This window comes from Panthera pardus, unplaced genomic scaffold (assembly GCF_024362965.1).
Source record: "Panthera pardus isolate Hobbes unplaced genomic scaffold, ASM2436296v1 HiC_scaffold_9, whole genome shotgun sequence".
NCBI lineage: Eukaryota > Metazoa > Chordata > Mammalia > Carnivora > Felidae > Panthera > Panthera pardus.
Window position 1 is genome coordinate 513,047 of NW_026527024.1, and position 27,603 is coordinate 540,649.

The 27,603-nt window shown below is 46.0% G+C and overlaps 1 protein-coding gene across 2 annotated transcripts in view; it reads left to right on the forward strand.

The window, feature by feature from the left end:
• The window catches only part of CUL1 (cullin 1), a 105,757-nt gene that overhangs the window by 69,392 nt on the left and 8,762 nt on the right, over positions 1-27,603 (forward strand). For both annotated transcript variants that reach the window (XM_053898692.1, XM_053898691.1), the window contains exons 5-14: positions 124-174; positions 385-475; positions 1,664-1,827; positions 7,262-7,424; positions 8,287-8,417; positions 22,627-22,734; positions 22,824-22,930; positions 25,339-25,387; positions 25,758-25,889; positions 27,039-27,156. In XM_053898692.1, the coding sequence (XP_053754667.1) occupies positions 124-174; positions 385-475; positions 1,664-1,827; positions 7,262-7,424; positions 8,287-8,417; positions 22,627-22,734; positions 22,824-22,930; positions 25,339-25,387; positions 25,758-25,889; positions 27,039-27,156 (1,114 nt within the window). The remainder of the gene's footprint in view (positions 1-123; positions 175-384; positions 476-1,663; positions 1,828-7,261; positions 7,425-8,286; positions 8,418-22,626; positions 22,735-22,823; positions 22,931-25,338; positions 25,388-25,757; positions 25,890-27,038; positions 27,157-27,603) is intronic.

Below are 27,603 nucleotides of genomic sequence, written 5' to 3' on the forward strand. Positions count from 1 at the left end.
TTACCCAGTTATAATCTAGAAATACTGATAGATGAGATTCAGGCTGATTCCTATGACTTCAGTCTTAGAAAAACGTGGTAAAAGTGTAGACCTCTTACACTTCTCCTTTTTCTTTTCATCCAGCTTGCGTTGGTGACTTGGAGAGATTGTCTGTTCAGGCCATTGAATAAACAGGTACGCACTTGTGTGAGAGTGTGCGTGTTGTCCTGTTAAAACCCCCTTACAGATTTCATTTCTTGGGCGTTGTCTCCTCACAGCTTTAGAATGCCCTAAGAGTATCTGTCACCTTGCATTGTGTGATGTTCTCAGAGTCCAAGAGATGTGTGGTAATATACGTGCTGTAGTCTGTAATCTACAGGTCTTTTCCCTTTATCCTTCCTAAAGGTAACAAATGCTGTTTTAAAACTGATTGAAAAGGAAAGAAACGGTGAAACCATCAACACAAGACTGATAAGTGGAGTTGTACAGTCTTACGGTAAACCATTTCCCTTTCACCTACTCAGAGTTTTTGTGTCAAATGACAATCCTAACCGTGTTCTGACAGATTCGTTGACAGATATTTTAGCTGTTGTGAAAATATTGTTTGCATGTACAAGGGCCCTCAAAAAACTCTCTTTAAGTGAGTGTGATTCTGTTTGATTTTACCCCTCACAAAAATTGTTTGATCTTTGTTTCTCATGGGACTTTTGAGGAATTCGACATTTGAATTATTTTCTGCTCTCATACTGCTGAATGACTGGATATATAATATGACGGAGTGTCATTAATGGAGTGGGAAGAGGACCAGAGACCTGGGTCAGCCTGAAAAGTTGAGATTGAGCAACTGATGAGCTAATGCAATGTTTGGAAAACTTCAGTGGCCTCGTGTTTCTCTGAAAGTTTACATTTAGTCCTTGTGGGGAGGCAGGTGAAATCAGTGAAGGTGATTAAGAGATAAACCTGTAGTTATAAAAGAAATGTCATGGGGGGTGTAAGGTACAGCATAGGGAATGTAGGCGATAATACAGTAACTTTTTAAGGTGACAGGTGGTGGCCGTACTTCACTGTGGGGATCATTTTGTCATATTCACAAATATCAAATCCCTGTGACGACCTCCTGGAACTGATAGGCTACGTCAGCTACACCTCAATTAGAAATAAATGTCGTGTTGGGACACTTGGGTGGCTCTGTCGGTTAAGCATCTAACTTCGGTTCACGTCTTGATCTCGTGGTCTGTGGGCTCGAGCCCCGCGTCGGGCTCTGTGCTGACAGCTCAGAGCCTGGAGCCTGCTTCGGATTCTGTGTCTCCCTCGCTCTCTGCCCCTCCCACACTCGCTCGCATACATTCTCTCTCTCCTTCTCTCTCTCTCTCTCAAAAATAAACGTTTAGAAAAAAGAAATGTCATGTTTAATAAGTTTTTTAAGTGAACTTCATGATAACTTTGAAGCATGCTTGGCCACGGGTCAGAATTACTTCCTTTTATGTCTTGGATTTTATTTCTTTTTTCTTTCATTGAAGGCGTGTACTTTAGTGCACGCCTGTGAATAGCAGGCTTACCTTATGTCCTGCCATTTTCCATTTACCTTTTAAACGTAACTTAAGCTGAATGTTACTCATGGGTATGTTGGGTAAAATGTAACAAAAACTAGGGTAATTGAAATACAGTTCCTATCTGTTCCTAGTGGAGTTGGGGCTGAATGAAGACGACGCCTTTGCCAAGGGCCCTACGCTGACAGTGTATAAAGAGTCCTTTGAATCTCAGTTTTTGGCCGACACGGAGAGATTTTATACCAGAGAGAGCACTGAATTCTTGCAGCAGAACCCAGTGACTGAATATATGAAAAAGGTACGCTTACATACATACGGTGCATACGGTAGGCTTCGGCTAACACGGTTCTCGCCGCTCCAGTGGGTTATTCTCTTTGACGTGCACAGCTCTTTGCACAGATCATGTCTTGGGCAGTGTTCCCCTGCAGTGTCCGTAGCCCGTACAGATGCTTCTCCCCGCCCACCAAGGAGCTTTCATAATAACTTCATCTGACCGTCGCGGCTCCGTGTTCTCTCCAGGGCTCTGAGGATCTAACTGTCAGAGCTGTGTGGCTTCTGTGTTTTGAACTTGCTCTCCTAGCATGGGTGGCTGTAGCTAATGGAAGCCACAGGCTTCAGCCAATGAGAAGATAAGTTTCGAAGTACCAGCTGTTGCTAGGTTTGCAAACTTTGCCGTTTTCCCTTCTGAACTGTTCCCTAACGGTCTCCGGTACAGCCTTCAAGTTTACAGTAGAGGAGATCGGGCTGAAACCACAGGATCTAAGATTGGTCACAAACTGTACCGTAAGTCTTTTTCAGTACTGAGTGATGTTCCAGCGAAGTTCTGGCATAATTTTTTTGGTTCTCTTTCTCGGGAATACAGGTGTCCCGGACTTTTCTCCGTGAGGAGTGACCTAGGTTAGGAATCAGCACACCTGTTCTGTAAAGGGGCACAGGGCAAATATTTGCGCCCCACGTGGTCTGGCAGCTGTTCAGCTCTGCCATTGAGGGGAGAGCAGCCATGGCAACACGTAAGCAGATGCGTGCGGCTGTGTTCCAGTAAAATGTGACTTAGAGGCAGGATTTGGCCCGTAGGCTATAGTTTGCTGACCCCTGAGCGAGACATCCGAGGACATCTCCAGGGAGGCTGGGCCGACCGTGCCTCATCTCTGCTTTGCCCTTTATTCTCTGTTGGCCGGGAGAGGAGGGGACCGCACAGCCACTCAGGGCAGGTGCTGTGATGGAGGTAGCCGGTCAGCCCCCCAGGGCAGCAGTGTGAGCAGTGTGCCTCTCTAGGCACACAGCCCCGCCCAGTGTGTGTGACGTTCTGGGTGCCTTTTCCCCTAGGACGTCGTGGTTGTCAGTGGGCTTGAGAAGTGTGCAGTTGAAAGTCCTTGACGAACAGATTTCTGACATCTCAAAACCTGACAGAAATGGAAGTCTTCAGAAATACTATCCTTGGAACAGTATTAGCTCTTTGTGTCTATCTGTGGGTTAAGTTAGCTTTTTGGTGTGCCGACCCGGGACCTAACCAGCTCATTCTGAGTGTCGGTCGCCTGACAGATGAACTTACGGAGCAGAATCTGTTTTCAGTCTTAGCATCGCCTGTTATTGTGGGTTTTTCGTTTGGCAGTGTCGTTTTCATGATCACATCTCTTCTCGACTCTCCTGCATCTGGTGATTCTTTTAAAAGCGGGGTCTTTTCTCAGGGTGCACATCGGCAAGAGCGACGCTGGGTTCCCGTCACCTCCGTTATCCACCCCCGGGAAGGTGGTGGTGACACGACGGGGTCTGCTCTTCAGGCCAGAGACTTGAGCGCCCCCACAGCGGGGAAGTCTCATTTTTAGGTCAGGCCTGGAACCGAAGGCAGCTTGAGGAGCAGAGATTTCCAGTGTGAGCCCTGCCTTTGGGGCTGCAGCATGCTTCCTGTGCCCCGGTGCTCTTCGAGGGGGTTCCTTCCTACGGGGGTTACAGGTTGGGCCCGGATCCAGTTGGATCTTACCAAACATGACTTCCCTCACATTCTGGAAGTCCATAACATAGAGGATCTATGAGCATAAAATTGCAATTTAGCTGTATGAACAATTCTCCTACCTAGAGCCTTGGGCTGCAAATGTCATTTTAAATCCCTATGCAGTCATTTCCTGGGGAGTTGACCTAACCTTTCTGGTCCTCAGTCCGTCCCTCCTCCCCTCCCTCCCCTCCCTCCCCTCCCTCCCCTCCCTCCCCTCCCCCCCCTCCCCCCCTCCCTCCCTCCCTCCCTCCCTTCTGCCCATCCATTTATTTTTGAGAGCAAGAGAATCCAAAGCATATATTCAAGCTCTGACAGTGCAGAGCCTGATGTGGGGCTTCATCTCATGAACCGTGAGATCATGACCTGAACCGAAATTAAGAGTGGACCCTTAACTGAGCCACCCAGGGGCCCCTGGTCCTCAGTTTCTTCATCTGTAAAATGAGGGTAATAAGTTTTAGTTTGTTTTTAAGGCTTTATCTTACTATTATTTTAAAATTTACTCAGTTTTGAGAGACAGAGTGAGTGGGGGAGGGGCAGAGAGAGGGAGACACAATCTGAGGCAGACTCCAGGCTCCGTGCTGTCAGCACAGAGCCGGACACGGGGCTCAAACTCACGGACTGTGAGATCATAACCTGAGCTGAAGTCAGACACTTAACCTACTGAGCCGCCCAGGTGCCCCAGGTCCTCAGTTTCTTCATCTGTAAAATGGGGGTAATAATTTTTTGTTTGTTTTTAAGATTTTATTTTTAACTAATCTCTACACCCAACATGGAGCTTGAACTCACAACCCCAAGATCAAGAGTCACATGCTCCACCAACTGAGCCACCCAGGTATCACGTAATAATTTTTATTTTGTAATACATATATGTTTGGTGCCTGGCAGATAGTAAGCATGATATGAGCATTCATCATTCAGAACCTCCAGTAGATGCCTGAGAATATGCAAAACCAGAGGATAAAAAGTGGCACGTTTTATTCAATAACTTCAGGGGAAATTTTGTTTATATTAAAACAGTCTGTCAGGAAATAATATACAAAACTCCTGAGCAATATTGAGATAAAGCATGAACCTTTAAAAAATACTCTGCTTTTAGCCACTAGTTTGGGCTAGGTGTGCAAATTCCCTGAGGGGTCTACGTTCCCTTTTCTGTGATTTGAGGGATATTTTAGCGGAAACATTTGAGAATCTTCAGTAGGGATGGCTTTGATGAATTAACGACCCAAAGCCACATTAGGGTTTTTAACACATCCTGCTGTCTCATGTGATTGAGACTCATGTGAGCTACAAAAGATTTGTTGACTGTTCTAGGTTACTGATGTCAGATGTTCAGTATTCCATTAATTTCCTTTTTTGGCAGGGAGTGGGCCCGCTTTTCCTTTTGTTTTTCCTGCGGAACCCATCCTAGTAGAATTAACAGGGACGGTCTTTAATTGCTTCGCTTTATTTAGTCATTTTGAACTTGGTCCTGGAGGCGCCTGGGTGGCTCAGTCAGTTAAGCGTCCGACTCTTGATAGTAGCCCAAGTCATGATCTCACAGTCGTGGGATCGAGCCCTGAGTTGGGCTCAGAACAGAGTGCGGAGCCTGCTTGGGATTCCCTCCCTCCCTCTGTCTCTCTCTCTGTCTCTCTGTGTGTGTCTGTCTGTCTCTCTCTCTCTCTCTCTCTCTCTCTCTCTCTGTCTCTGCCTTTCCCCCACTTGTGCTCTTGTGCTTTCAAAATAAATAAATTTTTTAAAAAATTGAATTTGATCCTGGTGTTCTGGACAGTGATGGTCAAGAGCTTACTTGACCTAGAATCCACAAACCTGATGACACAACACTGGATACTTTGGTTTCTTTATATTTAAAACAAGCTATTACTGAGGCCCCTCTGTCCTTTAATGTTTTTTAGTCACTCAGGGGCCAGTTTACTCTCTCCTTCCTTCTCGGCCCCTGTGGGAGGGTCCTGTGGCAGAATGCTGCCCCTACCACAGTGCCTGAGTTGGAAAGCCACCGTGACGACCCCCCGACCCCCCCCCCCCCCCCCCCCCCCCAGAGAATGAGTCAGCAGTCCCACCAAGGCTGTACCTTTCATCTGGGCAGGGGTAAAAGTTTGTTTTAGGAGAAAGCAGAGTTTGAAACAAGAGTTTCTGCTGCCCAAGGTGATTTATGTCCTTCTAGGAAACAGGTATAACTTCAAACAGAAAAAGAAGTGCTTTTTGGTTTGCGGTTTGCATGTCCTGTATTTTACTATATCGCTTGCATTCTTGAGGATTAGTGAGTATCAGATCTGAAGCAGTACGCGCTTAACGTAGAACTTCTCAGTTAAAGCACAAATGATCCCGTATGGTTTAAAATAACTTCATAATCAGAGAATATATACACATTAATTGTAGGCTTTTTGGAAAATACAAGGAACATAAACCTGCAAGCTTGGAACACTAAGTATGTATATAAAACCAGATAGGAATAATTCTGTAGGTTTTTTGGTAACTTGTCCCCCCCCCCCCCAACTAATTTGTTACATTAACATATTTTATTGTTACTTATTTTACTGGATAATAGTATTCCATTAGCCAAATATGCTATGCTTTCATTACTTCCTACCAGAAACTTGAGGTTTTTCATATGTCTTCTTTTATAAATTGTTCCTTTTCCTTTCATGTTTTTTTTTATTTGGATGAACTTAACTAATTTTTCAGGGATCATTCTGTGTCGAGGACCTTGACATTTTGATAAATACTCCAGATAATTTCCAGGTTTATTTTGTTGTTCACATTTGACCATTTGGAATGTGTAATAAGGTTCTGACTTCTGTTGGTTAAATAACCATTTCATTGTTAGTAATTCTTGACAGCATAAATCCCGCCTGCATTTTTTGTTTCTTGGCTCTTGAGTGTTTATTCTTCCAGTTGAATTTTTATAGATTTCTCCCCAATTATACCAAATCTAAAATCATTTTGGAAAGTAGGGCACTTTTACAATACTAAGTATAGTATTTCTCTTTCTCACCTGATTAATTTGAGATTATCATTGAAATTTCGTCGTTGCTTTGATAATTTAGTGGTTCCTCGGTGATACTTTATACCACACATATTTCTGTTGATACACTGTAAAATATATGGACTTCTATTTATTTTCCTGCTCTGTTAGATTACATCTTTGTTTTCTTCTCTTCCTTGAAGGGAATGGTAAGAAATCGAAATGCATAAATAATCCGGTAGTTACAGAGGTATATACTCAATGGTTGGCAAGAGAAGGCCATGATATTTTTCCTTAAAATTTGTTTAAAAGTCTGATTACTAATAACTCTTTCCATGTGGTCATTTCAGGGAATATATTCATGTGACTCTTGACTTCAGGTGGCTTTCAGTCAAAAATAGGGGTTCTGAACATGGTGTCCACGGATAAGAGAGGGTCCATAGGTGTCTCAGAGTGTAGAATAGGGATATTGCCCCCAGAAGGTGAAAAGCCACTTACCTGAAGGACGAAAGTTGGCGTGAACACATCTGAACTAACAAAGATAATCTTGTGAAGTCATTTGAAAAGGAGCTAGAGGTGGAAATCTCTATGCAGAGAAATGCAGAGAAAATGGAGCACGTCAGTGACCACTTAAACGTGGTTGGCATTCACCTAACGTCACAGGACCCCTTCCCTTTTCTCTTAACGTATTGGAGCTTGTGAATTTAATTTGCCACTATTCGTGTAGCAGTTCTTTAGAAGTGAATCCAGACGGTTCACTCGAATTCATTCCTGCAGGCAGAGGCCCGTCTGCTCGAGGAACAACGAAGAGTCCAGGTGTACCTTCACGAAAGCACACAAGATGAACTAGCAAGGAAGTGCGAGCAAGTGCTCATCGAAAAACACCTGGAGATTTTCCACACAGAATTCCAGAATTTGTTGGATGCTGACAAAAATGAAGGTGAGCCACTCACACTCCCTCCAGACCTGGGTTTCTCACGATCTGCAGTTTTGAGGTTGGTTGAAACTCTAGAGTCAGAGCTAACAGCATCACCAACAGCCGGTTTTGAAGAGATTAGTGCGCGGTCAGCCTGGTTGTGCACTGATTTCAGAGCTCTGTGGAGTGTTGTGGGGAGGACTTTGGGAGAAGAACATCTTTTCAGTCGGCGTTCTTTGGAGGGTTACTCGTCCCGTATACTCTGGCATTGACTGACGCTACCCCTCACTTGTCCTTGACTGTTTTTCTTCTGAAAATTCTTCAAGATGAGAAGGCTAGTATTTTGTGAAAGCATTTCTCTTACCCTTCAGGTTTTACTGGGAGATGCAAGGAGCTCAATGAAAGATTGAAGTTTGGGTTCAGAAGTTTTCTCTTTGGCCTTCATAAATTAACCATATGCCATTCGAAGAATTCGGGGGCCCTTTTGTGACTCGTTTGTATAGTTGGGATAGATACTCAAATACTCTTTAAATGTATTCGTCTTTTAAAATCAGTACATGAGTGCCTGTTATGTATCTAGCATAAATAATCTCTCGGTCTTGAGAATTTGAGGAAGTATCTGATGCAGCTTCTGATAAAAAAACTTTTTCTGTTGTTAGATGTTTCTCATAGTAAAGGGAAAAATAAACTTTCATGAGAGGACAGTTTCGTTGTTACTTTCAGCTAACTACATGTATACAATTCAGTTACAATTAAAACGATGATTTCAATCAAAAAACACCATTTTATCTCAGGGCATCTGGGATCACAGTATACGTACATACTTGGCGGAATGGATATGCAAAGTTTGTTTCAGTGCATAAGACGTGGCACCTTCTTCTTTCAGATTTGGGGCGCATGTATAATCTCGTATCTAGAATCCAGGATGGCCTAGGAGAATTGAAAAAACTTCTAGAGACACACATCCATAATCAGGGTCTCGCAGCCATTGAAAAGTGTGGAGAAGCTGCTCTAAATGTAAGTACCGTTCCTGAGAGTAGTCGGACTTCACCGTTTCCGCACACGAGCTGCAGGTGCGTGTCGTAGGCTTGCGTTGACCAGTCCAGGTGGTCAGGTTTTCCCCAGAACTCTCGTGAGGAACCTTGGTTTGGTGTTTTAATGTAGAAGGTTGATAGGCCTCTTTGCTTAGGAAGTTTCTCCACAAACTCTTCTCGGGCACTTTTTAGGCATTGAGGATGTCATTTCTTGATTTTTTTCTCCCCTTTCATTTCTTCTCACGCTTCCATTCCTTGCACTAGAAGAGCAAAGATCTTCCATAGAACGAACAGGCCCAAGCCTCCTAGACATGTGGCTCTGGCAGCCACAGACCACAGGCTGCACCTGTTGGTGACTTGATCTGAGGGCGACCCTCCAGCGGAAGGTAACAGGGCTGTTTGCCCTGGATAGGCCCTGTAATGTGTAGCATTTCTCATGATCCTCGCCGCCACCACCCCAAGGAGGCTCATGGAATATTCCTGCTAGCTGAGCTATGATTCAGGTGATAATTTTACATAGGGAATACCTCGTACTTCTAAAAGATGGGTAAGTTGTCATAGGGTTTTGGCCCTGTCGTGAACTTCAATTTTGATAGTGTTTTGGAGAACTAATGAAGAAAAGCTTCTAGAACATGGTTCTTATATCTAAATCAGAAAACTCTCTGATTTTATCGTTTGATGTTATTTTTGACAGTACTGTCTTTATACATTTTTTAAAGTCTTCATTTCCCTGTTAACTTTGCAAGGTTCCTTTTAAAGTTTATTTATTTTGAGAGAGAGCATGCATGCGCGTGTGAGCAAGGGAGGGGTGGAGAGAGACAATCCCAGGCAGCCTCCATGCTGTCAGCGCAGAGGCAGATGCAGGGCTCGATCCCATGAACCGTGAGATCACGACCTAAGCCGAAACCAAGAGTCCGATGCTTAACCAACTGAGCCAACCAGGTGCCCCTGCAAGATTCCTTGTAATTATGGGGTTGCTGCCTCCCTTTTGGCACATCCATGAATTATTAAAGGGATAGATGTAAACCCCTTCCTTTAGGTTGATAAAATAATTAATTTTACACTTCCGAGACGGAAGGGAACTGGCTTGATGGTGGGTGTTGTGAAGGAGATCTCCAGGTGTCAGTAGAAGCCTTAGTGTGATGTCCCAGTGTCGGGACATATTGTCACCTGGCACGACTGAGTCACATCCCTGACGGTCCTCCTGGGTTCACATCCCAACCCCACTTGTGGGACCTTGCTGCTGACATGGTTTTTCCTGTCTGTCAGTTGGGTTTTTGGTTTTTGGTTTTTGGGTTTTTTTAATGGAATGGTGATGATGGCTGCCTCATAGGGTTTTTGCAAACACATGATCCTTGTGAGGTGCTTATTGTATCTGGGAACATAAGTGCTAAGTGCTCCGCAGTGATGACAGTTTTATTTAAGTTCAAAAACTCACTTAACAATCATCCTTCCATCTTGATGACCTTTCTTATTTCCAAACTAAATGTTCCCTTTTAAAGGGCCTGAGACACATACACACACATACATGTGGCTCAGGAGCGGCCAGCTTGATGAAGGTCGCTTTTCAGCCACAGTGTCTGGTGTTTCCACCGTGGTTAATTCAAAACTCAATTGAGCCATATGAGCAGCAGAGCCAAGTAAATGACTTCCTTTCCTTGAAATGAGTTAAGTGGTGGGGAGTCTGTTATTTGGTCAGACGCAGGTTGGGAGAGCGGCTGTGTGAAGCAGAGTTGGCTTTTTTTTTTTTAATTTATTGTTTAATCTTTGTTTATTTTGAGAGAGAGACAGAGCATGAGCAGGGGAGGGGCAGAGAGAGAGGGAGACACAGAATCCCAAGCAGGCTCCAGGCCCTGAGCTGTCAGCACAGAGCCCGACCCGGGGCTTGAACCCATGAACTGTGAGATCGTGACCTGAGCCAAAGTCAGAGGCTCAACCGACTGAGCCACCCAGGCACCCCTAGAATTGGCTTTTTGACGTGAACCATTGTGAATCACGTCTGTGGTATGAGAGGCCCACAGCGGTCCATGGTGTAGATGAACGCAGTTAGATAATTTTCATGGGAATGATGGGGCATTACTTCTGATATCCACCTTTTCCAAACCAAAGTAAGGTCCTAACTGGGGAAATAATCGCGCTATAATTCTAAGTACTGCTGTTCTTTTTGATACGATCCCCTGCCAATTGACTTGGTCAGTGAATCTCAAATCTGGCATTTACTTTTTCATGGCCAGTTAAAGCAAAAGTGTAGTTTCTAAGTAAAATTGTTTCTTTATGTGGGGAACCTTCATCTGTCAGCAATAAACAGCACAAATAAACCATGCTTACCAGCAGTTATATTTTACTGGAAATTAAACTGTTATAAAAAAATGTTTTTAAGTTTATTTGTTTTGGGAGAAAGAGAGAGCATGCTTGCCCTCACACAGGCCTGGGAGGAGCAGAGACAGAGATAATCACAAGCAGTCTCTGCACTGACAGTGTGGGGCTCAAACCCAACAAACCCTGAGATCATGACCTGAGCCAGAATCAAGAGTCAGACGCTTAACCGACTTGAGCCGCCCAGGCGCCCCAGAAATTAAACTTTTAAATAATCCTTTTATTACTTGAACATAAGCCAGTGATTCGCATGAACTTAAAAAACAAACAAGGTTTTCCTTTGTGGAGAATAATCTATATAGCTTGATAAATTTAGGACATCTGCTTTAACTTTCAGAAGTCAGACATTTCTTTTTTTAAATACATCATTGATCATAAAATAATGTGAATAATTATAATTATTTCCATAAGAACTATTTTTATATTGAACTCGTGAAACTGGTTTTCCAAGTTATTCTTGTGAAGAAAATTGTTTCTTGAGGATAGCAGATACATTCTCTGTTTTCTGCAGGAGTGTTTCCTCAATTTCCATTTTATTCTTTTATTTCTTAAGTTTCAGTTGAACTCATGAGGTTGCAGTGCCATCTAAGTGGTGCCTGAGTTTCCTGCAGAAACTTCCCCAGCCTGCCGCCCTTAGTCAGCAATGAGGGAAAGCCCGCAAAGCTTGAAGAAGGTCACACAACAGCATGTGTACCCAGCGCTTAGCCTGGCACATAGGAGGCGCTCAAGTACTCTTGTAAGAAAGAATAAATACCGCTGCTTGAAACACAAATAATTTTAGGGGTGCCCAGGTGGCTCATTCGGTTGAGCGTCCAACTCTTGGTTTTCTCTCTCACTCTCTCTCGCTCTCTTCCTCCTCCACCCCTCCCCCACCCGTGCTTTTTCTCTCTCTCTAAAGTTAAATTAAAAAAAAAATAACTTCAGGTAAGTATTTTTATCATGAATGTGGTAAACGTAAAAGATACTAGAACCCAAACCATGATGGTTTTCCAAAGCCCATTGATGCTGGAGAAAAAGCAGCAGAGGAAAGAGATTGTTTGCGTTAAAGGGGGAAAAAAAAGCTATTATACGTAATTTTAAGTGGGATGTAATTACTTTTTTACAGTTTTTAACGTTTGACTGGAGTTGAATCGTGGTGTGTGAAAATCATTTACAGTGAGCGTATTAAATGTCATACAAGGCACTGCTTAAATGATTTTTTTTAATGTTTATTTTTGAGAGAGCACGAGCGGGGGAGGGGCAGAGAGAGAGGGAGACACAGAATCCGAAGGAGGCTCTAGGCTCTGGGCTGTCAGCACAGAGTCTGACACAGCGCTTGAACTCAAACCGCGAGATCGTGCCCTGAGCCAAGTCAGATGCTTAAGCGACTGAGCCACTCGGGCTCCCCTTAGATGATTTTTTAAGGACTAAAAAGTCCTGTGCTTCCATTTTTACCAAACAAAACAGGTGAGGTTTTCACAGAGAAATGATTTACTTTGGACTTCTGGTGGATTTCTGTTTTAGCTGGTCTTGAAAAAGTATTGATTAGAAAATTAGATTAACTACCAATTAGTTTGGCCTAGACTGTAATTATCACAGGTTCCAAATTTGTAGTGTGATTTAAAATAACATTTCATGTATTAGAACCTTCAAAACCTACCTACCTGTCACAAGGTGAATCTCCCTCTCTTTACCTAAGTAAGAACTGGCAGTCCTCGTGTCCTCGTGAAGCGTCACTGAAAGAGAGCCCTTAACACGCGCTATTTTTAGATGTGTCGCTGCTCGTACCTGCCCCGACACCCAGACCAGTGAGCACTTGGGAAGGCGGTGTGGATCAGGGCTCGTCAGAGCACAGGGAGCTTCAGACTGAATGGCACCGGAGCAGATCAGTGCAGGCCCATCTTACCACCAGTGTGCAAAGTTCCACTGTATTGGGAAGAGCTCTCTAGCCTTTAGAGGTCCTCATGATTCAGCACATTGATGCTTAACCGATACGCTAACTGATTTGTGTGTAACTGATGCAAGGTAAGCTAGCATATTGCATTGGGACACCCAGCAGGACTTCGGGAACCTTGGACACAAAAAGTGTTCAAGGATGGGATTTAAAGCTGGTTTGGAGCTCAGTGAGGAACTGGATAAATCATTTTTAAATAGACGGGTTTGTTTTATAGGCGAGTTTCCCATACATGGCTTCCGGACTGAAAACATGGGGGCGGCTTGGTAAGTTAGCCTATTGACGTGGCCCTGACACTCTTCTCGAAGTCAGGATTTGAAAGATCGTATGTGCTTATTACATAGATGGGCCACAGCACTACATTTGTGTTCAGACGTTGGCAGTGTAATAACTAGAAAAATAATCTGTATTAACATCTAGAGGGAGGATGGCCCTGTCCACTTAGGTCTTAAGGGGGAACATCCTGAAAGCAGAGCCCACACATCGGCCCCCGTGTTGGTTCTCGGGTTGTCTAGCTGCCAAAGCAGCTGGCTCGTGACGCTGGGCACTGGTGCAGCTTAAAGGGCCAGCAGACACCACAGATCAAATTGAAACCACTGTTTTCATCCATTGAGCGAGCATTTATGGCATTCCTGTGATGGGATTGATGGCAGGGATCCCACGTTGAAATGCTTCACCTCTGCCATCTCATCCAGCCCCCATGACTCCGTCTGCCTAGGGCCTAGACTGCTCGTTCATTTTTACACTCACATTTTCCTTCCTCCGTGTAGGGCGTGCCACTTTGCCCATGACAACATTTGTAACCTAAAATGGTGTGATTTTCCGCCGAGCCCGGACCTGGCCTCAGCGTCCTCTCAGACCAGTAGGGCCGCCTGCCCACCAGCCCTGTCTCCTCTCCGTCCTCTGTGATGAGTCCACAGGGCGTGGACACGGCCCCTTCCCCGCCTGCGAGGGCTCTCTGTCCGGGCCCGGTGCCACCGTGTTCACCTGGGCCCCGTCCCCTCGTGCTCCACACGGTCGTCTTTTCCCGTTCGTCCCCCATGTTGCTTCGCTTCAGTCCTCAGAAGTCCTCTGCACACTGACCGTGTTACTCCACGATCATCTTGTTTTTAACAAAGCAAAATAAAACCTCTCCTCTATGATAATCTATTAAATCTACAGTATTCTGTTAAGTCAGAACCCTCTTCATACTTACCCCATTCTCTTCCTTGCCAAATCACTGCCCTCTCCGCTGGTGACACGTCCTCCTTGCTTTCTGCTCACTTTGTCCTGCTTTCGAGCCCAGCGCAAACCCTCTTTGCTTAAAACAATTCTCTGCTAGCTCTTCTAGCCCGAAGCACTGCCCCCCATCCTTTACTTTTATGACATTTCTAAAAATCTCTCCTGTGCCACTCTGTATTTGTATGTCACTTCTGTGTTTCCTGTCACTCCACCGTTGATTGTAACTCCCTGAGGATACAGCTGGCACCTCATTATAGTTGATACTCTAGTTTTAGTGCTGGTGTCTTGTGTGACAGATATTTCTTGATGATGGTGACGATGATAATGATGGAGGAAGAGCCATTTGCTACGGGGCCAAAATGTCCTTTCCGTTTTTGTTTTTTTGTTTTTTGTTTTTTTAATTTTTTAATGTTTGTTTTTTAGAGAGAGCACGTTTGAGAGAGAGCAAGCGAGCTCTAGTGGGGGAGGGGCCGAGAGAGAAGGGGACAGAGGATCCGAAGTGGGCTCTGTGCTGGCAGCCCGATGTGGGGCTGGAACTCACGGACCGGGAGACCATGACCTGAGCTGAAGTCACATGCCCAGCCAGCTGAGCCCCCCAGGCGCCCCAGCTCTCCCCTTTTATCCTGTGTTACTCTGCGTCTTCGTCATGTCCCCATCAGCACCTGGATGCTCACCGTTTGTGATTATGCCTTGCTCTACCTGCCTCGCTCTTCTCTCTGCTCAAACACATTCCGTTTTTTTTTTTCCTACGCGTTAAACACCTGTTTATCTTCCAAAACCCAGCTCAAATGACATGCCATCCACCAGCCTTTCCCAATCATCCCTTTGAAATGGTAGCATGTTGGACTGTTCATATTCACACTACTTTATATGTTAGATCTCTGTGTAAATGTCTTCTATAAGAATGGCTTTATCTGTCTTCATTTCTGCACAACTTAGCACGGTGCCTTGTACGGTATGGGCTCTCCGCATACGGTACTTACGTTTGCTAGTGCTCCTCGTCGTTCCCAGCAGGATTCAAGGCTGCTTACACAATACGGAAAAGACAAAGGGATGTAAGAGAGGGAAGCAAAATAAGGATAGGAAACACAAACGAAGCTAAGTGTTAAGACAGCGGAGTCTAGTATTTTTGCTAGAGATGGCTCACACACGTGCCTCCAGTTCTTTGCGGTCAGTCCGAGTGCTTACTGGTAAAGGCAGTGGGTAATGTGAGGGACAGTCAGCTCCTAGATTCATGGTGACCATAAAGAATAAGCCTGTAACTCAAAACGAGTTTGTTGGCATTCAGAACTAAGAATACTTTCCCCCGTGGCCCATCCTAAAGAAAACACCAGTCATGTGGGCAGTCATCAACATTACACTTAAAAGTAAATGTGACACCAGTTCATTGGACAGCTTTGCGATTTCCCTTGACAGTAGCTTATAACAAAATGCCAAAACAGAGTTTAGGAAAAGAGTCCGTGCAGACGTGTAAGTACTTGCTAATGAATGCTTAACGATACAGTTGGTTCCATGTTGAATTTTTAATCAGCGCACGATCTCCCAGTAATCTGGGTGCTATTGTACATCCCTACAAAGGGGGCTTCGTACGTAAACATAAACCAGGTTAGAAGAGAATATCTCATTACTGTCTGTCTTCAGGGCAGAAACGGCAACAGATAAGCGCAAAGCTGTCTTTGAAACCATATCTTGATTTAGTAACCTCAGTCTAACTGGGATTGAAGTGTAATCCAGCAAGAGTAGGCTTGTAGATACTTTGATGTCCAGTGGGGCCGTTGGTCTAACAGTGGGGGTGTCGGGCTGCAGAGATGGGCTGGGGAGCACAGCCACGAAAGTGTACTTGCAGCCTGGAGAGAGAGTGTGTGCTTACAGTGGGGGGAGACGTTTTCAGGAGCTGCCTGGGGCTCTGGCTCCAAGAACGATCAGGGTTAAAAAAGGGAGCACTTGAAATGGACAAATGTACAGGCAGAAATACAGTCAGGAAACTCTGACAGCATATTTTTCTGTGTAAGACTAAGGAGTGACAAATCTAGGACCTTATCAGAATTACTGTGTTTGGGTTGAGAAGCTGAGTTAGAAATAATTACGGGAACCCAACTGTTCGTATCAACTTGCACCAGAAGCAGCAGGGTAGCACAGCACAGGGTGCTTCTGGCAGATGTGGGTTTCATTCATACGTATATCCAAGACTCCCTTTCCCTTCTGGACCCAAATGTTTAAATAACTTGGTTCTGACTCAGCCATTCTGTGGATGCCGGTAAATAGAAGAAAATTACCCACACGGTGATAAAATTGTCCAGGGAACCTTACATTTGGAGTCTGACCTGCTTCACCTGGTCAGAGGGAATGGGGTGCACACCCCTGAAATCTTACGTAGGAGGAGGGTAGGGTACGAAGATCCTGGGCTTGCACAGCTACAGGCTGTCCCTCAAAGCTGAGCGATGGAGTATTGGGACTGACTTTACTATTCTTTCTTATGTTAATTAGGTTTGAAAGTCGTCCATAATAAAACATTTTTTTAAAAGCAAACGGAAAAAAATGTACCAGTTTTGATGTAGTAGATGTGGGAAAGGAGGAAGAGCGGGGGGGGGGGGGGGGGGGGGAATCAAGGAGGTGTTTTAGGACAGAACAAAGCAGCTTTATATAGTAATTCACACTGACAAATTTAATTACAAAAAACTGATAATATGCTGATAATGGAAATCGGTTCAGAAAGCCTAGAGTTGAATTTGTGGGTCTGTTTTCTGTCTTGACGTGAGATGAAAAGAATTACCATTTTCTTTAAAAGGAAAAATACACACGTGTTCATTTTTGGTTTGGGATAACCAGGCTCTGAGAAGACTCACTCTTGGATTTTTATATCCAGGCTGTACCTTTTCCTTCTTTGAGCTGCGGGCAAGTCTGTCATCTTTCCACAGGCAGACCAGTTACGGAAGCCTCTCGCTAGCCAAATCTGAGTTTACATCCCATATCAAACTACATTTTGGTTTAATCTTTGCTGTGTGTTTTTAAGTCGTGATGGCCCTTGCTTGGCCTTCAGACCAGTTCAAGACCACCCATGAACTTCTCTTACCAACTGCCCCTTGTGGAGATGAGCAAGACCACCCGGTCCCCCACTTAACCTCCTAGGTGTACCGCGTCTGTTTCTGAACTAATGTAATTACTTTCTGCAACGGCATTCTTTCTCTGAGAGGAGTGATTGCTTTTCCTGGCAAGTCCCACTTAGCTCCGCTTTCAGAATTTTCTATTACTATCTCTCTGTGCCTGAATGTAGTCAACTTAGGGCTTCAGTGCCGACCAGGGAGTACCGAAGGGGTGCGGACAGGGCCTCCAGCCTTGGCTCAGATCAAGGGGAGTAACCAGGGAGGAACAGAGGCCAGGGTCAGTGATGAAAGCCCACCCAGTTACATAACTGGAATCAGAGCCATGATTACAAGATAAATATATGTGATTGAAGCAAAAAGTAGCAGGTGGACAGAAGTTACAGTGATGAGAACATGGAGCCCTAGTTAAAATTGGTAGGTCTTTTGGTCTTGGTATTTTCAACTCTAAACTACACTCAGAACAACTGGTGATTTCTGCTTATCAGAAGAGATTAGATGATGGAAGAGAAAAAAACCAATAAAAAAGTACGAGACTGTCGCATCGCTAGGTGGTGTGTGAGGCGCCTCTGTTGTCTCCAGTGTTTGGGTTTTGCCTATTATTTAATACAAAAATTAGTCTTACTCCCTGAGCGCACAGAGACCCGTAGAGGAGGGAAAACCTCAGATACAGCGGGAAGGCAGAACGCCAGTCTAGGGTTAAAACTGCCCACAGGTAATGGTCACGGTGGTAATCTGTGTGCCCACGGACTCTTACCTGCTTTTCTCTGTAGTGGCTGGTTTGTGATTGTTCCTTTCCTGAAACTTTGGCTTCTCTGTGTTGGGTGTGGAGATGATGTTCTCCAGGGACCAAATGCTAATGCTTGGGGGGGGGGGGGGGGAATTACTCTGCATAGTGTGTTTTCATTAACCGAGACTTGGTTTCTTTTCCTTCTTCAAGAATAATCGTCTCCAGGTGAGGTTGTGGACACAGTGTCTGGCAGGGCCCCACACATCCTGTGGGTGCTGGGTGGTGACGGCCATCCTCAGAAGGCTCTCGTAAAGCTGCCTTAGTCCCGGCTGGACGGGAGGTGTGGGGGTCAGGTGTCCCTCAGAGGTAGCTCTAGGTGAGAGCACATCTCTGGGGATGGGTCACATCCGATGCTGGCCTGGAGAGCACCACCTTACGTACCTGAAGTGGTGAGGGTGAGCCTCTCGAGCCTGTCACCCCCCAGCGTACCTCTTTGGGCGGCGTTAGAATGTTAGGGTCACAGGTGATCCTGAGAACTCCTACCACATACCAGCTCTCCGTGAGACGATGCCCTCAGACCTCAGCTGCTGTGTGTGCAGTGCTGCTTTAAGGAAGATGGGAGACGGGAAAGTGGAAGTGAGGCTCCATATGTTTCTTTTGGTGAAATTGGTCTTTAGGATTATTTTTTTAGTGGCCGTGTATGGGATAAAAGGTAGTATTTCAGTCACGATCATCCTGGTTTCTGATCCAGCCGTTTAAGAAGAGTTGGTGAGTGCCACTACCCTGTATGCTTCTAAGCAAGGTGGACACGGTCCCGGCAGGCTTCTTCGAGCTTACGCCCGGCAGGAGAGGCCGCCGGTAGCAGGGACTCGCAAGTGTGGTTGGCCTTCCAGGGGGGGTTCGGGTGTCGCGTGTAACAGGAGGCCTGCCCTGTCCTGCCAGTTCCGAGAGCTTCCCCGAGGAAGTGTTTGAGGCCAGTGGAGGAGCTGAAGCTAACTAATAAGCAGGGGGTCCTAGACAGAGCGAAGCCCCTCAGTGAGCATAAGCGTGGCCCATTCTGAGAACCCAGAAGTCTGGTACGACTTGAGAAGAAGGGAAGGTGGCACAGGGAAAGTAAAAGGGTAGGCACCGGCTGGCCAGGCCAGGAGACCTTGAAAGCCATGTTAATGACACTGCCTTAGTCCTAGGGGCAAGAGGAAAGCAGGTCATGGTTGTAACAAACGCGAAATGGATACAATCAGATTTTTATTTTTTAAACGATCTGTATCACATAAAAGAGAGCTTAAAAGGAAGAAGAGTGTGAGTGTACGGCTAGGCCTGTTTGGGTGGTCAAACGCAAGATGGCATGGGTTGGTTAAGCTAGGGGCGGGGAGAAGAAGGCCTTAGGAACTTAGACTCTGAGGTACCGGTGTTTGTGCCCGATCATTGTTGATGCTGGATGATGGGTTCATGGAGTGTATTTTACTATTCTTTGTGATTTTGCGGAGATTTGAATTTGTCTACAATAAAACGTTGAAAGAAAGGAAATGGAAAGAGAGAGATCCAGAAGAGAGGCAGGTTCAGGGCGGAGACCGCGTCAGCTCTGACGTGTAGAGTTTGGGAACCCCATGAAACAGCCAAGGGCAAGTAGTGTGAGCTGAGTGGGGAAGTCTGGTCTGGGCTAGAAATAAATGTGACCGTCACTGGCATAATAAAGACAAGTGAGATCATGTAGGAGTTGGGTGACATCCCTCAGGGACGAGCCCTGAGAGGTGTCGTGTTTCTTACGCGGAAAGCCCTCACGTACTATCCAGTAAACAGGTGGTCATAAATCAAAGCAGTTACTACTCCGTTAATTTTTTAAACACCAAAAGTTTGCAGGTTTCATGAAAAACATGCATTTGTTCTAGCTGCTCTGTCCTCTCTCCTCGCCTCTGTTGCGATGCGGTGGCCTCGGAAGCACCTCCCGTTCGCTCTGTATGACCCTGTGTGTTTCTGTCTTTGTCCATTCTTGCCAAGTTCCCAAGCGGCTTCTCTCAGGACTTCAGATTCCTAAGGCTGATGCTTCATACTTTACCCTCTGTGGGTTCCTGTCAGACCCTCTCTTCTCACCAGCGAGACTGCTGGCTGGGTCTCCTCCTGTAGTAGAAAGAAGCTTGGAATCGGAGTCCGAAGCTTTCTGTGTCCTAGGGGAGGATATGTCTCGTTGGTCTTTCCATGGGGGAATTCCTTGCTGGCAGTCAGTGGGACATTGATGTTTTTCCAAATTCTGAATCTGAGAAAAGTCGTTAAAGAACTCAGGAAAAGAGAGAACAGCATCATTCTCCTCCATGCGTGATGGTCCACACAGATACGTTCCTGGTTCGGAAGAGCCCACTAACGGCAAGGGCAGGGGGTGCTTACGGAGTCGGAGGTTAAGGCGGACGTCTCTGGGAACCATGGTGAATGCACATGCCGGAGAAGCAGCGGTCTGAAGGATCTTCTTTGTGGGTGATGCCGGGTTACAAATGGGTGTGCGCTCCCCTCTTACAAATAAGATACATGTTAGTATGTTTATATAGCATACTTCACGTAAATCCTTTTGAGTGGTGTTCCAAGAAATAGCACACGTCGGAGGCACAGTAAGTGCTTACGTTGGCAGTTTTGACACGTGATTCTCTGTAATGCTGTTGACCTTAACCTTGAATGTTACCTCATTCAAATACTACCCAACGACACTTACTGGCATTCTCCAGTGCTTGAATACTCACTGTAGGCTCAGGTTCTTTGTAAATACTTTTAACGGAAGAAATGCAAAGGAAAAACACATGCATGTTGTGAGGTCATTTGACATGAAATCAGAAAGCAATCTCAAACCCAGATGAGCAAAATGCAATATCCATTTCAGTGGCAAACCCAAGATTAAGTCAGGCAGATAGTATTTTTGTTGTTAAAAGAAGAAAATGAGTTTATACGAAATAAGATGTATGCCAATTGGAAGATGCCTTCGGAGGCAGTTGTGGATTAAACCCTGAGGGCAAAATGGGAGACATTTTTCCACATCTGGAATAGTTATCATGAAACAAGATTATCTGATGGGGCAGTCAATGCTGTGTTGTAACATTTTAAGGTAGATAATTTTTAGATCTTACATATATGTGATAGTAGCTTCCAGTATTTTAGGTAATTTTTATTTGGCAGTTATTTTGTGTTCCCTTTTAACATTTTCTCTTACTAAATGTCTTAACAGGTAGAGGCCGCTTTACATGTTGACGTTATAGTCTTGTCACAGTGTATTCATAGTAAGAATAAACTTTGCATTTTTATTATATATTATTTTTTAACAGAGGACCTGTGAAACTCTTAGTCCAACCCTATCACAGGAGAACGATTTGATCTCAGTGCTTTCTCATTATTTTTTTAAAAAACATTATAAGATGGGGGCGCCTGGGTAGCTCATTCGGTTGAGCATCTGACTTCGGCCTAGGTCATGATCTTGCAGTTCGTGGGTCTGAGCCCCACGTCGGGCTCGCTGCTGTCAGCCTATCAGTACAGAGCCCACTTTGGATCCTCTGTCCCCTTCTCTCTGCCCCACTGCCACTTGCGCTGTGCCCCAAATAAATAAATATATATTTTTTTAAAGTATTACAAGATACAGAATAATTAAATTTGGGGAATTCTGGTTTCTCATCCTGAATCCTGAATCCTGAGAATTCCTATCTGTCAGAAATTTGCAGTCACCTGCCGCCATTTAAGCACCCCACCCTCGGGCCTCCTGTTTGTGAAGGGCCAGCCTTCAGTGCCCTCCTGGCACAAGCCGTCTGTCCATGGTGCTGCCTGTCCGCACCACCCCTCCTCCTACTGGTCCCGGTCCTCCAGGCCTTGTCCCTTCTCAGATCCGAGGAGATGCTGGCTCAGGAGTCAGGCTGCCTGGGGTCCGGCCTGACTGCCATCCCTAAAGCCCTTGGCCAGATGCCTGACTGACTTAGTTTTTTCACCTGTCAAGTGGGAATGCAGACAACACTGACCTCATAGTGCGGTTGTGACTGTCCCCTTGTGGGACTTGGCACCACGACTTGCAGTGAGTCCCCAGCATCAGCCGTTCTGTGGTTATCACTGAGGCTGGTCTCCATTGTGTCCCTGTCCCCACCCTCCCCTCCGTCTTCCCCACCCTCCTGTCTTCCTTGTGTGTCATTCCCAGGGCCTTTCCTGTGGCTCATCTTTCCATTGCATTCCTGTTACTTGTTTCTTTGTCCAGAGCTCCCATGTGCCCACCCTGCCGAATCCAACCCCCCCCCCCCCCCCCGCAACGTGCCCTGCCTATCTCCTGGGCCCTGGCCTGTCCCATCCAGTCCTGCGATGTGGTGGCATGTGTGAGTCAGACCTTCTTCTCCGCCTCGTCTGACTCTCACACCCTTGCCTGCAATTCCTCCGACCTTAACCCTGTGCTGTTCTCACATCTGCCCAGCCAAGTGCAGGATAACCGGCTGATTACTGAGCTTACTGGCTGATCGGTTCGCCCAGCAAAGTCCAGAATTTGAATTTTTAACAGCAGCAAAATGGGCTAAGCAGACTATCACTTTGAGAAATTTTGTTTTCTGTGATCCTTTCGAATTTTCAAATAATTTGAGAAATCACTTTTATACAAAGCTTGAAATCAGTATTTAATTTCAAGCATGGGAATGTATTTTATTTTGTATCTGTAAACAAAATGCCTTATGTGTTTTGATGATGGAACCAGAACTATTCTTAGTCTTATTCGTTGGCATCTATGAAGCAATTTCTAAACCTTACGGAATATTTTATAGTAGCCCATTAATATACCATTTAATCCCCAGTAACCAGCTTTTGTTTCTGTTTTCCCCCACTGGAGGACCCCAAAATGTATGTACAGACAGTGTTGGATGTTCACAAAAAATACAATGCCCTGGTGATGTCGGCGTTCAACAACGATGCTGGTTTCGTGGCTGCACTTGACAAGGTGGGTGTGTCAGAAGGAGTCTCTCCTGCGATGCAGGTGGGGGGGGGGGGGGCGGCGTGGCCTCTGACCGTGTTTTGTGTGCTCCACAGGCCTGTGGTCGCTTCATCAACAACAACGCAGTTACCAAAATGGCCCAGTCGTCCAGTAAATCCCCTGAGCTGCTGGCTCGATACTGCGACTCCTTGTTGAAGAAAAGGTATTAAGTGACATTGTGTTTTATTCTTAGTAAATCTATTTAAACTCTCAGCTTATATATGAGGAATTGAACTTTATATTACGTTTTACTTCTGTTGTAATTTTTGTACCTTTGAGAAAATACTTCAAACCTAATACATCTTCCTTGTCTCTTTGAAAGATACTTCAAGTCCTATACTCTAGGCCCAGTTCATCTTTTTTTAATGTCACCGTTGGGTTGGCTTTGAGAACTGCAAGCAGTGTGGCCCCTTTAGCTGAACCCAGTTCCGTGGGCGGGCCGAGCGGTGGTTACAAGGGCGGAAAGGACGCGGGAAGTCAGCGTGTCTCGTGTGCTCCCCGGTTCTCTGGGCCCAGCTCGCTTGTGTTTCCGGGCGAGGCTGCTTCGGGAGCTCCCACTGGCCGTTCCTGACACGAGACTCAGCGCTACTCTGGCACTTGCGTTGTCGTGTGCGCTTCTAACGTTGATCTTCGCTTAATGAGTTTGTTTTATTGCCATTCTCTGTTTTCTCTACGTTTTTTAAGTTTATGTATGTACGTAATCTCTACACCTCGCATGGGGCTCCAACTCATGACCCTGAGTTCAAGGGTGGTGGGCTCTTCGACTGAGCCAGCCAGGGGCCCCTCGTGCTCTTTGTATTCCAGCCGCCAGGTTTCTCACCTGCTCTTCTTCCTGCTCGGAGTGTGTGTGTGTGTGTGTGTGTGTGTGTGTGTGTGTGTGTGCGCGCGCGCGCGCGCGTGTGCAGGTGTAGTGAGAGCTAGCAGCACGACCGGCGTGGGTCTCTCTGTGCCTTGTGCTTCCAGAATTCCGGGTTTTGCGCGTCTCTTTGGGTGTTCTTAGCTTCTCGTTTCTCGTTCATTTGGACGGCTCCTCTCGCTTTGGAAGCGCTCAAGGCTTGTCTCACTTTTCCAGAGATCTCTCGGCAAATGCTGCTGCAGGCGTTGTCCGCGCTTCCACGCGGTCCTGGTTTTGATGTTAACGTACTAGCTCTCAAGAGCTTGCGTAGCCCCCTTGCGAAAAGACGGAGAACGCCCGCCCGTACCGAGAAAAACACTGCGAACAAGTCTCCCCTAGAGTAGAGTCGGGGAAATCTTAAGTCAAATGTTAGCAAGCTAAATTTATCAGGGAACTAAGAATAATTCTCCAGAACACAGTAGCTTTCTAGCGATGGCTCAGTGGTGGCAAATTTAACGTAACTTACTGTGTTAACGACTGTGTGGTCTTCCTGACAGACATGGGGAAACCTTCGATGAGGTCACTAGATAGCTCTTGAACTTTGCCAGAAAGCCATTTCCCCAAGGCCAGTGAGAATGGAGTATTCGGGGAGTTTCCTCTGTTTCTTGCAGTGCTGGTCAGTGTAGTATTTAGCAGTTCTAGTCAGATCCGTGCAGGTATTCTTTCCAGGAATAAACATGGACTTCACATTGGAATGCCTCTTCTGACCTGCTGTTAACTTTTTTTTTCTTTAGGCTATTACATAAAAATCTTCAGTGTTTTTTAATTACATGTTTTAGTAGGCCCTCATTTCGTTTGGCACTTGTCCCTTTATGCATTGCCTTTTCCTAAGGGGCCCTCATCAAGTCTCTTGCTATGTTGTAATTGAGGCTGGGGCAGCAGACAGACGGCAGGCCGCTGGGAGCACCACGTCTGTGAGCACACGCTCCTCCCGAGTGAAAGGGGCTCAGAAGAGAGGCTCTCCCGCAGGGGGCAGTGGCCCCGGCCTGGCCCTGTGAAGAGGGGGGCTGGGTTTTCTGAGCCACGTGTTCTTAGGTAGAGGCACCTCTCCAGAGCTTGGTTGGTGGCTGGATCGTTCGATGTAAATTTATGGGGAATCTGTCTATGAGGGACTGGTAGACCCTGAAAAATTGCATTTACCCTGAAGTAATCTTTCAGTTAATACTTGTTCATAGAATAGAATGAATCAATCGGTTGTTAAAGACAACTCTCTGTTGTGTAGGCATAACCCCAGAGGAGGGTGGTGCTTTAGTGCTTGAGATCCTTTCATTATCTTTAATGTTTAGGCCACTCAAAAACTAAATGCCTTTTTCATTTTTTTCAAAGTTAGAGCATATTGGAGAAGGCCGTCGGCTTTTATTTATTTGTATTTAAATAGATTATCTGAAAGGAAAACTTGAATGTCTGGGGGAGCTTTTTATAAGTGTCTTCCGTTGCTTTTCATCTTGGATGTCGATTATTTTGTGAGCGGGTTCTTCCGCGATAGTTTCAGCGTAAGATCGCCACACAGCCGTAGGTAAGACAACTTTGCCTCTGTCTTCACGCGTTCATCTGGACAGAACTGAGTGTTCGAGTGTTCACAGCCACATTCTGTTGTGTTAGCTGAGTGGTGCTTGCTCATTAACAACTGTTGGCTGATGTGTTTGAGAACAGTATGCCTTCTTTTTACATTTCAGTTCCAAGAACCCAGAAGAAGCAGAGCTAGAAGACACGCTCAACCAAGTGGTAAGGCGCTTGCTAACGCACCGTTCCCGGTAGCCTTGTCTCTGCAGCTTTTAAGGTTATTGGTACAGGGTGTCTGGAATGTGAAAAGTCATTGGGTCATTTATTTTGCTTTGAATCTGTGGTTTTACTCCCTAAACTGAGTCATGAATTTTAGCGTTTGTACTTTCCTCATTAGTGCCGAGTCTAGACCAAGTTAATGTGGTTTCAGTGGTTGACAAAAATATTTCAAGACTACGGGTGGTATTTGTAGCCGTCGTAAACGTTGGCACACAGGCCGGACAAAACAAAGCACGCGTGTCAGCTGCCGGCGTGTGTTCGGTGACTGTGGCTTTTCAGTGCACTAAGTGTGCTCTCTCGGTGACTTCACTAGATGGTGGTCTTCAAGTATATAGAGGATAAAGACGTGTTCCAGAAATTCTATGCAAAGATGCTGGCCAAAAGACTCGTACATCAGAACAGTGCCAGTGATGATGCCGAAGCAAGCATGATCTCTAAATTAAAGGTAAATTTCATCATTTCTGGGAAAAAAAAAAAGTTTTTAAATCGCTGTGAAAGATTTTCATTGTCCCAGGTTGTCGTCGGTGGCCTGTAGCTAATGGAGTTCGAACGGCACGGGCTGTCCTGGGCCCTGCATGCTTTGCTGACCATCCGCCCCGCCCTCGGGGGCCCCTCGGTTCTGTTGGCCGGGCTGTGCTGCACTGGCCACCGGAGCGCCTGCTGGTTCCCACCCCCCCCCCCCCCACCTCCCCCCGAACTGCTCCAGTGGCTCAGCCCACACGTGTGTTTGGTCGACTTTGCGTTGGCGGGTGTTTTGTTTTGCTCCGGGTTTAGTTCGCATCCTCAGTGGTCACATCCTCAGTGGTCGCATCCTCAGGAGGACAGAAGGCATCGGACTCTACCGTTGAGCACCTGTTTTCTCATTCAGCCACCTCTGCCCTCTGCCCGCTCTTGTTTCGGTGCCTCCTGGCCTGCCAGGCGCTGTCACGTGTCTGAGACCTGAAATGACTGTTGTGTGGGTAGCTAATTCTGCTCAAGCTGTCGTAACAAAATACCGCAGACTAGGGGCTTGAACCACCCAGGTCTATCCTCCCAGTTCTGGAGGCGGGGAGGACCAAGGTCGAGGGGCCAGCTGAGTTCGTTTCTGGTGAGGACTCCCTTCCCAACCTGGTGACGGCCACCTTCTCGCCGTGTCCTCACGTGGCAGACAGAGAGCACGCTGGTCCCTTGTTACACGGGCACTAATCCCATCACGAGGATCCCATCCTCGTGACTCCATCTAAACGTAATCATTTCCTCACGACCCCGCCTCCAGATACCATCACACTGGGGGTTAGGGCTCTAGCGCCGGAGTTTGGGGGGCACACGTGTCAGCTGATCACAGTGGGTAAGAGTAGTAAACAAAGTATGTCCTCTTCGCATTCCGTTAGAGATCCTTGCTCTTAGGTGCTCAGATGATACTTACTGTGTGAATAGTAGCCTACTGGTTTGAATCTGCACATACTGATGCTGTGAGATGTGGTTCAGTGTTACTAGCTTCAGTAGTCATTTTCTACGGTTAAGCCTATGTCTTGTGTGATTCCTGTCAGATTCCCTTATATACACTTCTGTTTCTAATAGAAATTAATGAGACGGTTGTCTGGGTTCATTTCAGCAAGCTTGTGGTTTTGAATATACCTCTAAACTTCAGCGGATGTTTCAAGACATTGGTGTGAGCAAAGATTTGAATGAGCAGTTCAAAAAGCACCTGACGAACTCAGAACCGCTAGACTGTGAGTACCCACGTGTTTATGAGCTGTTTTTGCAGGCAGTGTTCTTCGGGAAGTCCGTGTCCTTTGTGGCAGGCGACAGAGATGACAGAGTGTGGTGGTGCTTTATCAGGGATTCAAGGACGGACAGACAGCAAGTGCCACCTCCCGGATGGTCTTCCTGAGTCGCGTGTGAGCCTAGGAGATGACCGTCCTCTCCCAGGGGACCCAGGGCTGTGCCCTGGGCTTTTCCACTTGCTGGTGTGGCCACCCCACCCGGGATATCTGCCAGCTCAGGGCTCCACACGGTTTAATACTTCATAAATTTCTTTAACCTTAGTTGGGATCAGTTCTTGCCTTTTTTTTTTTTTTTTTGGTAAATTATAAGAGACTGACTTGGTGTATAGATTACAGAGTCGAACTAACCAAAGGCTCCATGGCTCCCGATCGCAACGGCGCCAGGACTCGCTC